The following is a 13,283-nucleotide window of genomic DNA, read 5'->3' as shown; positions in this document are numbered from 1 at the left end:
CTGACCCTCCGACAGTGCGGCACTCGCTCAGCACTGACCCTCCGACAGTGCGGCACTCGCTCAGCACTAACCCTCCGACAGTGCAGCACTCCCTCAGCACTGACCCTCCGACAGTGCGGTATTCCCTCAGCACCGACCCTCCGACAGTGTGGCACTCCCTCAGCACTGACCCTCCGACAGTGCGGCACTCCCTCAGCCCTGACCCTCCGACACTGCGGCACTCCCTCAGCACTGACCCTCCGACAGTGCAGCCCTCCCTCAGCACTGACCCTCCGACAGTGCCCACTCCCTCAGCACTGATCCTCCGACAGTGCAGACCTCCCTCAGCACTGACCCTCCGACAGTGCGGGCCTCCCTCAGCTCTGACCCTCCGACAGTGCGGCACTCCCTCAGCACTGACCCCCCGACAGTGCGGCCCTCCCTCAGCACTGACCCCCCCGACAGTGCGGCCCTCCCTCAGCTCTGACCCTCCGACAGTGCGGTATTCCCTCAGCACTGACCCCCCGACAGTGCGGCACTCCCCTCAGCACTGACCCTCCAACAGTGCAGCCCTCCCTCAGCTCTGACCCTCTGACAGTGCGGGCCTCCCTCAGCACTGACCCCCCGACAGTGCGGCCCTCCCTCAGCACTGACCCCCCAACAGTGCGGCCCTCCCTCAGCTCTGACCCCCCGACAGTGCGGCACTCCCTCACAACTGACCCCCCGACAATGCGGCCCTCCCTCAGCACTGACCCCCCGACAGTGCGGCCCTCCCTCAGCACTGACCCCCCAACAGTGCGGCCCTCCCTCAGCACTGACCCCCCGACAGTACGGCACTCCCTCAGCACCGACCCTCCGACAGTGCGGCACTCCCTCAGCACCGACCCCCCGACAGTGCGGCACTCCCTCAGCACCGACCCCCCCGACAGTGCGGCACTCCCTCAGCACCGAACCCCCGACAGTGCGGCACTCCCTCAGCACCGACCCTCCGACAGTGCGGCACTCCCTCAGCACCGACCCTCCGACAGTGCGGCACTCCCTCAGCGCTGACCCTCCGACAATGCGGCACTCCCTCAGCACTGACCCTCCGACATCGCGGCGCACCCTCAGCACTGACGCTCCGACAGTACCCACTCCCTCAGCACTGACCCTCCGACAGTGCAGTATTCCCTCAGCACTGACCCTCCGATAGTGCCCACTCCCACAGCACTGACCGGCCAACAGTGCGGCACTCCCTCAGCACTGACCCTCCACAGTGCGGCACTCGCTCAGCACTGACCCTCCGACAGTGCGGCACTCCCTCAGCACTGACCCTCCGACAGTGCCCACTCCCTCAGCACTGACCCTCCGACAATGCGGCACTCCCTCAGCACTGACCCTCCGACATCGCGGCGCACCCTCAGCACTGACACTCCGACAGTACCCACTCCCTCAGCACTGACCCTCCGACAGTGCAGTATTCCCTCAGCACTGACCCTCCGATAGTGCCCACTCCACAGCACTGACCGGTCAACAGTGCGGCATTCCCTCAGCACTGACCCTCCCACAGTGCGGCACTCGCTCAGCACTGACCCTCCGACAGTGCGGCACTCGCTCAGCACTAACCCTCCGACAGTGCCCACTGCCTCAGCACTGACCCTCCGACAGTGCGGCACTCCCTCAGCACTGACCCTCCGACAGTGCGGACCTCCCTCAGCACTGACCCTCCGACAGTGCGGCTCTCCCTCAGCACTGACCCTCCCGACAGTGCGGCACTCCCCTCAGCACTGACCAGCCAACAGTGCGGCACTCCCTCAGCACTGACCCTCCGACAGTGCGGCACTCCCTCAGCACTGACCCTCCCACAGTGCGGCACTCGCTCAGCACTGACCCTCCCACAGTGCGGCACTCGCTCAGCACTGACCCTCCCACAGTGCGGCACTCGCTCAGCACTGACCCTCCCACAGTGCGGCACTCCCACAGCACTGACCCTCCGACAGTGCGGCACACCCTCAGCACTGACCCCCTGACGTCGCGGCACTCCCTCAGCACTGACCCTCCGACAGTGCGGCACTCCCTCAGCACTGACCCTCCGACAGTGCCCACTCCCTCAGCACTGACCCTCCGACAGTGCGGCACTCCCTCAGCACTGACCCTCCGACAGTGCGGCACACCCTCAGCACTGACCCCCTGACGTCGCGGCACTACCTCAGCACTGACCCTGACAGTGCGGCACTTCCTCAGCACTGACCCCCTGACGTCGCGGCACTACCTCAGCACTGACCCTCTGACAGTGCGGCACTCCCTCAGCACCGACCCTCCGACAGTGCGGCACTCCCTCAGCACCGACCCTCCGACAGTGCGGCACTCCCCTCAGCACTGACCCTCCCACAGTGTGGCACTACCTCAGCACTGACCCTCCGACAGTGCGGCACCTCCCTCAGCACCGACCCTCCGACAGTGCGGCACTCCCTCAGCACTGACACTCCGACAGTGCGGCACTCCCTCAGCACCGACCCCTCCGACAATGCGGCACTCCCTCAGCACTGACCCCCCGACAGTACGGCACTCCCTCAGCACCGACCCTCCGACAGTGCGGCACTGCCTCAGCACCGACCCCCCGACAGTGCGGCACTCCCTCAGCACTGACCCCCCGACAGGTACGGCACTCCCTCAGCACCGACCCCTCCGACAGTGCGGCTCTCCCTCAGCACTGACCCTCCGACAGTGCGGCACTCCCTCAGCACTGACCAGCCAACAGTGCGGCACTCCCTCAGCTCTGACCCTCCCACAGTGTGGCACTACCTCAGCACTGACCCTCCGACAGTGCGGCACTCCCTCAGCACTGACCCTCCCACAGTGTGGCACTACCTCAGCACTGACCCTCCGACAGTGCGGCACTCCCTCAGCACTGAACCCTCCCACAGTGTGGCACTACCTCAGCACTGACCCTCCGACAGTGCGGCACTCCCTCAGCACTGACCCCTCCGACAGTGCGGCACACCCTCAGCACTGACCCCCCTGACGTCGCGGCACTCCCTCAGCACTGACCCTCCGACAGTGCGGCACTCCCTCAGCACTGACCCTCCGACAGTGCGGCACACCCTCAGCACTGACCCCCTGACGTCGCGGCACTCCCTCAGCACTGACCCTCTGACAGTGCGGCACTCCCTCAGCACCGACCCTCCGACAGTGCGGCACTCCCTCAGCACCAACCCTCCGACAGTGCGGCACTCCCTCAGCACTGACCCTCCGACAGTGTGGCACTACCTCAGCACTGGACCCTCCGACAGTGCGGCACTCCCTCAGCACTGACCCTCCCACAGTGTGGCACTACCTCAGCACTGACCCTCCGACAGTGCGGCACTCCTCAGCACTGACCCTCCGACAGTGCGGCACTCCCTCAGCACTGACCCTCAATGACTGTATGTCCACAGACAGCACCCCCCCCCCCCCCCCGCCATCACTAGTGTCATAACAGTTGGCGATATTTCAAGTCAATAAAATCTCTCAATGAAGCAAGAGTTAAATGGTAGCCATATAATCCTAAAACCCAAATGATTCACTTCATGTTCTTTACAGAAAGGAAATCAGCCAGCCTTACCCGGCCCAACCTACATGACACTCCAGACCCACAACAATGTGTCTGACGGAAGTGGTCTCCACAGTTCAAAGCTATGTCAACACACAAACCAAAGGCCTGGTTTCACCAGCAACGCCCTCAACCGATGAATCTACCAAGGGAGATCTGGATAATGCAGAACTCCAGAACTTTAGGGTGGCACGGTGGCTCAGTGGTTAGCACTGCTGCCACACAGCACCAGGGTCCAGGTTCAATCCCCGCCTCAGGTGACTCTCTGTGTGGAGTTTGCACATTCTCCTGTGTCTGCGTGGGTTTCCTCCGGGTGCTCCAGCTTCCTCCCACAGTCCAAAGATGGGGCAGGTCGGGGCCATGCTAAATTACCCATAGTGTTCGGTGCATTAGTCAGGGTAAGGGAATGGGTCTGGGTGGGTTACCCTTCAGTGGGTCGGTGTGGAGTTGTTGGGCGAAGGGCCTGTTTACACACTGTAGGGAAACTAATCCTTTTAAGAAGTTCACGGACAGAGTGGGGGAAATGGGCGGATAAAATTAAATGCGGAAAATCACAAGGGGCATGAACTTGTTCAGGAGAATGGTGAAGGGGCTATATAAAATAAACAGGAGACTGGAGAGGAGGGGGGCAGGAGCAGAGAGATTTCCAAAAATGTGCGCATAGAAGTTGCCGGGGTGGTTAAGAAATGAAGAAGACAACTCTAGGGTTTCGTTTAGCACATGTATTGAAGCCAGAGAGCTGGGGTGAGCCTGTGGGAAGCATTGTATCAGTCTCACTGGAGAGTTGTGTTGAGCTTTGGGTGCTGCACCATAGGGAAAGGGCGGAGAAAACATGTCAATAGGATGGTTCCCTCCCATGGAACTCCAGCTAAATGGACAGATCAGAGGAGTCAGGACTGTTTCTTGCCAGGGAAAGCTGAGATGTTGTTTGATCAAGGGATGGAGTTAATCAGTAGACAGACATTCAGGTGATAATCAACGAAGAAATGACGGAAAAGCTCTTTGTGCACCCGTGAGGGGTTAGGGTCTGGGGTGTACTGTCTGAGAGTGTGGGGGGGAGGGAGGTTCACTCGAGGGGTTAGGGTCTGGGGTGTACTGTCTGAGAGTGTGGGAGGAGGGAGGTTCACTCGAGGGGTTAGGGTCTGGGGTGTACTGTCTGAGAGTGTGGGGGGAGGGAGGTTCACTCGAGGGGTTAGGGTCTGGAGTGTACTGTCTGAGAGTGTGGGGGGAGGGAGGTTCACTCGAGGGGTTAGGGTCTGGGGTGTACTGTCTGAGAGTGTGGGGGGAAGGAGGTTCACTCGAGGGGTTAGGGTCTGGGATGTACTGTCTGAGAGTGTGGGGGGAGGGAGGTTCACTCGAGGGGTTAGGGTCTGGGATGTACTGTCTGAGAGTGTGTGGAGAAGGAGGTTCACTCGAGGGGGTTAGGGTCGGGGATGTCCTGTCTGAGAGTGTGGGGGGAGGGAGGTTCACTCGAGGGGTTAGGGTCTGGGATGTACTGTCTGAGAGTGTGGGGAAGGTTCACTCGAGGGGTTAGGGTCTGGGATGTCCTGTCTGAGAGTGTGGGGGAGGGAGGTTCACTCGAGGGGGTTAGGGTCGGGGATGTCCTGTCTGAGAGTGTGGGGGAGGGAGGTTCACTCGAGGGGTTAGGGTCTGGGGTGTACTGTCTGAGAGTGTGTGTGTGGGGGGAGGGGGGTTCACTCGAGGGGTTAGGGTCTGGGGTGTACTGTCTGAGAGTGTGTGTGTGGGGGGAGGGAGGTTCACTCGAGGGGTTAGGGTCTGGGGTGTACTGTCTGAGAGTGTGTGTGGGGGGAGGGAGGTTCACTCGAGGGGTTAGGGTCTGGGGTGTACTGTCTGAGAGTGTGGGGGGAGGGAGGTTCACTCGAGGGGTTAGGGTCTGGGATGTACTGTCTGAGAGTGTGGGGGAGGGGGGTTCACTCGAGGGGTTAGGGTCTGGGGTGTACTGTCTGAGAGTGTGGGGGAGGGAGGTTCACTCGAGGGGTTAGGTTCTGGGGTGTACTGTCTGAGAGTGTGGGGGGAGAGAGGTTCACTCGAGGGGTTAGGGTCTGGGGTGTACTGTCTGAGAGTGTGGGGGGAGGGAGGTTCACTCGAGGGGTTAGGGTCTGGGGTGTACTGTCTGAGAGTGTGGGGGGAGGGAGGTTCACTCGAGGGGTTAGGGTCTGGGATGTACTGTCTGAGAGTGTGTGTGTGGGGGGAGGGGGGTTCACTCGAGGGGTTAGGGTCTGGGGTGTACTATCTGAGAGTGTGGGGGGAGGGGGGTTCACATGAGGGGTTAGGGTCTGGGGTGTACTATCTGAGAGTGTGGGGGAGGGGGGTTCACACGAGGGGTTAGGGTCGGGGATGTACTGTCTGAGAGTGTGGGGGGAGGGAGGTTCACTCGAGGGGTTAGGGTCTGGAGTGTACTGTCTGAGTGTGTGTGGGGGGGGGGGGGCGAGAGGTTCACTCGAGGGGTTAGGCTCTGGGATGTACTGTCTGTGAGTGTGGGGAGAGGGAGGTTCACTCGAGGGGTTAGGCTCTGGGATGTACTGTCTGTGAGTGTGGGGAGAGGCAGGTTCACTCGAGGGGTTAGGCTCTGGGATGTACTGTCTGAGAGTGTGGGGGGAGGGAGGTTCACTCGAGGGGTTAGGGTCTGGGGTGTACTGTCTGAGAGTGTGGGGGGAGGGAGGTTCACTCGAGGGGTTAGGGTCTGGGGTGTACTGTCTGAGAGTGTGGGGGGAGGGAGGTTCACTCGAGGGGTTAGGGTCGGGGATGTACTGTCTGGGAGTGTGGGGGGAGGGAGGTTCACTCGAGGGGTTAGGGTCTGGGGTGTACTGTCTGAGTGTGTGGGGGGGGGGGGGGAGGTTCACTCGAGGGGTTAGGGTCGGGGATGTACTGTCTGAGAGTGTGGGGGGGGGGGGGGGGTTCACTCGAGGGGTTAGGGTCTGGGGTGTACTGTCTGAGAGTGTGGGGGGGGGGGTTCACTCGAGGGGTTAGGGTCTGGGGTGTACTGTCTGAGAGTGTGGGGGGGAGGGAGGTTCACTCGAGGGGTTAGGGTCTGGGGTGTACTGAGAGTGTGGGGGGAGGGAGGTTCACTCGAGGGGTTAGGGTCTGGGGTGTACTGTCTGAGAGAGTGTGTGGGGGGGGGGGGGGGGAGGTTCACTCGAGTCTTTGCAAAGTTCCACTGGAAAGTTCCCTGAAACGGAAAAGATTGAGTGGGGTGGGCAGGAGAGGGCCAGCACGGGCAAAGGGGCTGAACGGCGTCCTTGCGTGCTGCCCGCCTGCTGTGCAGAGGAGCCTCCGGTGTGTGAGTGCCCGGCGGTGCCCTCGGTGGGGCAGGAACAGCCGGGGTGAGAGGTTCCCCCCCCCCCGCTCTGTCCCCACTTACCGAGAGCCAGGACAATACTCAGCACCAGGGTGGCTGTTCCAAACAGCAGCAGGAGCCCTTTCAAACACCACCTCCGCCATCTCCCCCTCACAGGCTTGGCGCTCTCCAACACCTCCATTTGCATGGCGCCCACAACTTCCTTCTCTCCCTCTCTCTCTCTCAGCTGGTCCTGGGGTCAAGTGCAGAAACCTGGAGGAAAGGGTTTAGCCTGAGGCAAGGAGAGGTGTCACACACACACACACAGAGGCAGAGAGAGAGAGACAGAGCCCAAGGAGCAGTCCGAGCCTGTTCTCTCTCTCTCTCTCTCTCTCCTGGTTGTCTCCGGGGAGACTCTCTGGGATTCCTGTTGACGCACAGTCACTGAGTTGGCTGGTCACTGCACTCTATCAGGTTGCAAACTGCATGTGTCCCCAGTCAGGCACAGCCTGCAGCTCTTCAAAACAAGGGACACATGGCAACAACACCAACTTGTCTCCTGTGACTTCTCATCTTACAGTGACCCCGGATTGCAACGGTCATGTGAAGGAGCTACTTTCTCATAGACGTTCCCCCCGCCCCCAACCCCCAAGATTCTCCAATGTTTTCTATACCTTGCCCTCCAGCCAGTGCTGGGTCCTCCCCCAGCCTTCCCTCCCTATCCCCCACCCCCGGATGTTCACACCTTATTTCTGACCACACTTGCAGAAAGCTGGTGCACACACCTCAGCACACCTGGACCCAGCTGGCCTGCTGAGTTTAGGCACAGGTTAGTTGCCAGGGTCAGCACAGGCTTCCACACTCTCAGTCACAGCGAAGGGACGCTGCAGCGGGGAAGAGATCCAGAACCCACCACTCCCAAATCCCACCTTTTACCCTCCTCATCCTCACACCCCTTTTCTCCCTCTGCCCATCACACTCTCACACCTCCACTTTTTTTTCCCCCGCCCCTCTCCCTCCCAAAGCAACCCCTACTGCCCCTCCACCATCACATTCTCACCACCTTCACCCCTTCCATCCCATCCTCAACCCCCATTGGCTTTGTCCCGTGTGACCCGCTATCTGAACCATCCAGCCACCCCGACCCCTCCATCCTCCTCCCACCACCACCCCCCCAATCTTCTTCCTGGAAAAGCCCACACTTGAAGAGCCTGAAGGAAGAATTCTAACATGAAAAGACCTAGGTCCAGCTGATCAGCCAACCATCAGTAACAGTGGGACTAGATTATCAACACAGTCATCCCTATTCAGTCAGGACAGGGATTAGAGTGGTAATGACAGTGGACTGGTAATCTGGGAAACAAAAACAGAGAATGCTAAAGAAACTCAGCAAATCTAGCAGCAGCTGTAGAGAGAGAGCACGAGTTAACTATTTGAATCTAATGCAACACTTTCAGAACTGGAAGTGGTTGAACAGAGGAGTGGGAGTACATGGAACAGATTGGGAGAGCAATGAGAACGAAAGACAAGGTGAGTACTACTGGTGGTAAAGGAAGGATTCAGCTATAAAATAAAGGTAGATGAAAATGTGAGGGGGGAAGAGAACGTGTCTCCTCTGCTGCCGGCAAAGTCCTCAGGACACATCTGGGGAGGTTTGGGAGGTGGTGTAGAGGGGGAAGCTGTAGTCAAATTAGAAGTACTGTCAAACTTTTGATCTCAAGATTAAGTCCTAAAGGCTGTAAGGTGGCAAGGCAATTAATGAGGTGTTATTCCTCCAGCTGGAGTTAAGCTTTATTGGAACACTGGAGTAGGCTCAGGACGCACACGGTAATTGGTTGGGAGGGGAAGTTGATGGCTTTGGTGTTCCCATGTATCTGCTGCCCCGTCTTCCTAGATGCTAGTGGTTTTGGGTTTGGAAAATGCTGCCAAATGTTCAACTCCTGCAGTGCACCTTGTAGACAGTGCACCGGACAGGGAGAAAGGGAGGATTGCAGATGCTGGAGATCAGATTAGAGTGTGTGGTGCTGAGAAAGCACAACGGGTTAGGTAGCATCCGAGGAGCAGGAGAATCAACGGGTCGGGTAAAAGTCTTTCATCAGGAAGGAGGCTTATGAGCGAAGGGGGTGGGGCTAGGAGGAAGGTAGCTGAGTGTGCCCGTGCGGTTGGAGGGTCCCGAGGCGGAAGATGAGGCATTTTTCCTCCAGGTGTGGGGTCGTTAGCATTTGGCGATGGAGGAGGCCCAAGACTTGTATGTCCTTGGGGAGCAGGCCCTGGGTCTCCTCCATCACCAAACCCTTACCACCCCATGCCTGGAGGAGGAACACCTCACCTTCCGCCTTCAGACCCTCTAACCACACGGGCTCAATGTGGATTTCACCAGTTTCCTCATTTGGCCTCCCCCCACCTTATCCCAGATCCAACCCTCCAACTCAGCACTGCCCTCATGACCTATCAATCTTCCTTCCCACCTATCTGCTCCACCCTCCTCTCTGACCTATCACCTTTACCCCGACCTCCATCTACCTATGACACTCTCAGCCACCCCCACCCCCACCCCCACCCCCCCCCCCCCCCCCCCCCCAATTGGCTCACAGCCTCATTCCTGATGAAGGGCTTTTGCCCAAAACATCGATTCTCCTGCTCCTTGATACTGCCTGACCTATTGTGCTTTTCCAGCAACACACTCTCGACATAGAACACAGAACAGTATAGCACAGCACAGTACAGGCCATTCGGCCCTTGATATTAGGCCAACCTTTTCTCCTACTCTAAGATCAAACTAACCTACATACCCTTCATTTTACTATCAGCCATGTGCCTATCGAAGAATCATTTAAATGTCCCTAATGTCTCTGACTCTATGACCACCGCTGGCGGTGGATTCCACACACCCACCACTCTCTGCATTAAGCACCAACTTCTGATATCTTCCCCCATACCTTCCTCCAAGCTCCTTAAAATTATGCCTCCTTGTGCTAAGCCATTTCTGCCCTGGGGAAAAGTCTCTGGCTTCCACTCTATCTATGCTTCTTAATATCAAGTCCCCACTCATCCTTCTTCGTTCCAATAAGACAAGTCCTAACTCCCTCAAACTTTCTTCATAAGATATGCCCTCCAGTGCTGGTAAATCTCCTCTGCACCCTCTCTAAAGCTTCCACATCCTTCCAATAATGAGGTGACCAGAACTGAACACAATATTCCAAGTGTGGTCGAACCAGGACTCTATAGAGCTGCTTCATAACCTTGTGGCTCTTAAACTCAATCCCCTGCAAATGAAAGTCAGTACACCATATGCCTTCTTACCAACTCTATCAACTTGGGTGACAACTTTGAGGGATCGGTGGACATGGACCCCAAGGTCCCTCTGTTCCTCCACACTGCCAAGAATACCGCCTTTAACCCTGTATTCTGCATTCAAATTCAACCTTTCAAGTGAATGATTTCACACTTTTCCAGGTTGAACTCCATCTGCCATTTCTCAGCCCCGCTCTGCATCCTGTCAATGTCCTGTTGCCACCTACAACAGTCCTCCACACTACCCACAGCTCCACCAACCCACGCAGACACGGGGAGAAGGTGCCAACTCCATACAGTCACCAGAGGCTAGAATTGAACCCAGGTCTCTAGCGCTGTGAGGCAGCAGTACTATCTACTGAGCCACTGTGCTACCCCAAATGTCCTGATTGAATTCAGATTTTTTAAACATTAAAATGCTAAACCTTAATAAAAGATGTGAGCATGCTCCCAATAACAGAAATTAACTGGCCTGAAGTTGCCTCCTTGCTGTCTTCATCCTTTCTTGAGTATTGTGTATAGATTGGCAGCTTTCCGACCCTCTGAGACCTATGTAGAATTCACAACCGACTATCTCTGCAATCACTTCCTTTCATCTGCAGAGCATTAAGGCCAAGGGCTTGCAAACGTTTATTCCCATTTGTTTTTCTTGTACCTTTACTATAGTGATAGCGATTGTGTTTACACTTCCCCTATTGCTGGTTTTCTACAGATGCCTTTAGTACCTTCATGAGGACAGATATAAAGTAAGTGCTGAAACACACTGCCATTTTCTCATTTCGAACCATTAATTCCACAGCCTCTGGCTTTGCTGTTTTCACTTGGAAATATTTGTCGGACCTATGCCTGCTTTTATTTTTCTTTCTAGCATGCTCGCATTCTAATTCCTTTTGTTTTGCAAAGCAAATCATGGCTGATTTTGAAAACTTTTCCCAATCTTCACTGCCAGAAACCTCCAAAATATTGCGACTTTTCTATCAATATCTTACCCTTAACTTTCTTCACAAGAGGCAGGTCTTCATACTCAGTCCTCAGGTCTCAGTTAAATACTCCGTCCAGTTGTGGTCTAATCAGAGATGGATACAAGTTTAGCGTGTTTCCCCGATTCTTCTACTCAATATCTCCTTGTGAAGCCTAAGATTACATGTGCTTTGTTGATTTCTCTAAACGTGTCCCGTTACCTTACAAGCTAAATGCACAAGAATGTTCTTTCTGGAATGAACCCTTTTGTCTTCAGCTGGGCCTTGGTCACATTCACAGCAATGCACTTGACTGGTCAAGTAGGTGTCTTTACCCTGGATAATGTCAAGCTTCTCGAGTGTTATTGGAGCTGCACCCTTCCAGCCAACTGGGGAGTATTCCTTAACACTCCTGAATGGTGCCTTGTAAATGGTGGACAGGGTGTAGGGAGTCAGGAGGATGAGTTACTCACCCATGATATTCCTAGTCTCTGACTTGCTCTTGCAGCCAGAGATTATTTATGGTCCAGTTCAGTTTCTGGTCAATGGTAACCCTCCAGCTAATTGATAGTGGGGGAGTCCTGTGATAAAGATACTAGTGTATGTCAAAGGGCAACACGAGATTCTCTCATTGGTGTTGCTCATTGCCTGGTTGTTACTTTACCCATGTGTTACCGGTCACTGTCAATTCAGGACTGAATGTTTTCAAGTACTGGTATTTGAGTATTAGAGGAATTCTGAATAGGGATGAGCGCTGTGCAATCCACAAACATCCTCACCTTTGGCTTCATGGCAGAAGGTCGTGGATGAAGCACGATGAACCCCAGGACACTGCTGAGTAACTCCATTAATATTCTGGGACCAGGAGGCTGACCTTCAATAATGAGAACCTTGTTCTTCCATCCTAGATATGACTCCAACTAATGGAGAGCTTTCCCCATGACTGTCACCAACTTCAGGGTTATTGTGGTTCCTTGGTACCACATTTGGCCAAAGCTGGTCAACGTTCACCTCAGAAACGCAGCTCTTGAACTAAAGTGGGGACTTCAGCTGTTGCTGAGTGGCCCTAGTGGAACCCAAACTGAGCATCAATGACCAGGTTACAGGAAGGTGTTCCATAATATCACTCTCAAAGACACCTTCCTCACTTTGCTTGTGGCTCCATTTAGACTGAAGGCAGTGATACCTAACACAAGATGGCCAGTAATTCATACATGTACCCAGCCAACTGTCTGGGATATTTCTTGATACATTTTATGGCAATAGCTCTCAGTTGATCAATTGCCACAAATCATCTATTTGTTCAAAAGGAAACAAACCACAGAACCATATTAGTACCCTGACCTATCAAGACACGACCAATCAATACACACCAAGAGTCAGTAGGAAATTGTGACCTTGTTCAATATTGTAAGATTGCCAGATTTGACAGGCTACTCTTTTATGGTGTCTTAGAATTCCCAGAGTGTAGACAGCATGCTCAACTTCGAGGAGAAAGTGAGGACTGCAGATGCTGAAGATCAGAGTCAAAAAGTGTGGTGCTGGAAAAACACAGCCAGTCAGGTCGCATCCGAGGAGCAGGAGACTCAACGTTTCAAGCATAACGTAGAGGAGACAGGACGCCCACTTGTGGAACTTTTCAGAGAACATCTCCTGGACACATGCACCAAACAACCCCACCGCCCCGGGAGCGAACACTAATTCCCCCTCCCACTCCGCCAAAGACATGCAAGTCCTGGGCCTCCTCTATCGATAGATTCTAGCCACCTGGAGGAAGAACACCTCATCTTCCACCTTGGTCCCCTCCAATCACATGGGATCACCAGTTTCCTCATCTTCCCTGCACTCCCATCCCAGATCCAGCCCTGCAACTCGGCACCACCCTCTTGATCTGTCCAACCTGTCCATCTTCCTTCCCACTTACCCCCTCTCCCCTCTGCTCTGACCTATCACCTTCTACCTATCACCTTCTCAGCTACCTCCCTCCTCTCGTTTATCTTGCAGCTCCCTTGCCCCACCACCCACATTCCTGATGAAGAGCTTATGCTTGAAACATGGACACTCCTGCTCACCGGACACTGCCACACTTAACTTCTACACCGGAGGTAAATTTCACGTGCAGCAAGACAAGACAAGCAACTCACACAGGGAAGATGACAATGATGAAGATTGCACTAAGTTA

At 55.5% G+C, this 13,283-nt stretch overlaps 1 protein-coding gene across 2 annotated transcripts in view; it reads right to left on the bottom strand.

The window, feature by feature from the left end:
• phex (phosphate regulating endopeptidase homolog, X-linked) overlaps positions 1 to 7,401 on the bottom strand; it is a 268,434-nt gene extending 261,033 nt beyond the window's left edge. Inside the window, exon 1 of one of the 2 annotated variants that reach the window (XM_072584731.1) lies at positions 6,933 to 7,401. In XM_072584731.1, the coding sequence (XP_072440832.1) occupies positions 6,933 to 7,056 (124 nt within the window). In that variant the 5' untranslated portion in view covers positions 7,057 to 7,401. The remainder of the gene's footprint in view (positions 1 to 6,932) is intronic. The other variant, XM_072584730.1, reaches the window with a different exon arrangement.
• Positions 7,402 to 13,283: the final 5,882 nt, after the last annotated feature.

This window comes from Chiloscyllium punctatum, chromosome 15, assembly GCF_047496795.1.
Source record: "Chiloscyllium punctatum isolate Juve2018m chromosome 15, sChiPun1.3, whole genome shotgun sequence".
Taxonomy (NCBI): Eukaryota; Metazoa; Chordata; class Chondrichthyes; order Orectolobiformes; family Hemiscylliidae; genus Chiloscyllium; species Chiloscyllium punctatum.
This window is presented reverse-complemented; position numbering and strand designations above follow the sequence as displayed.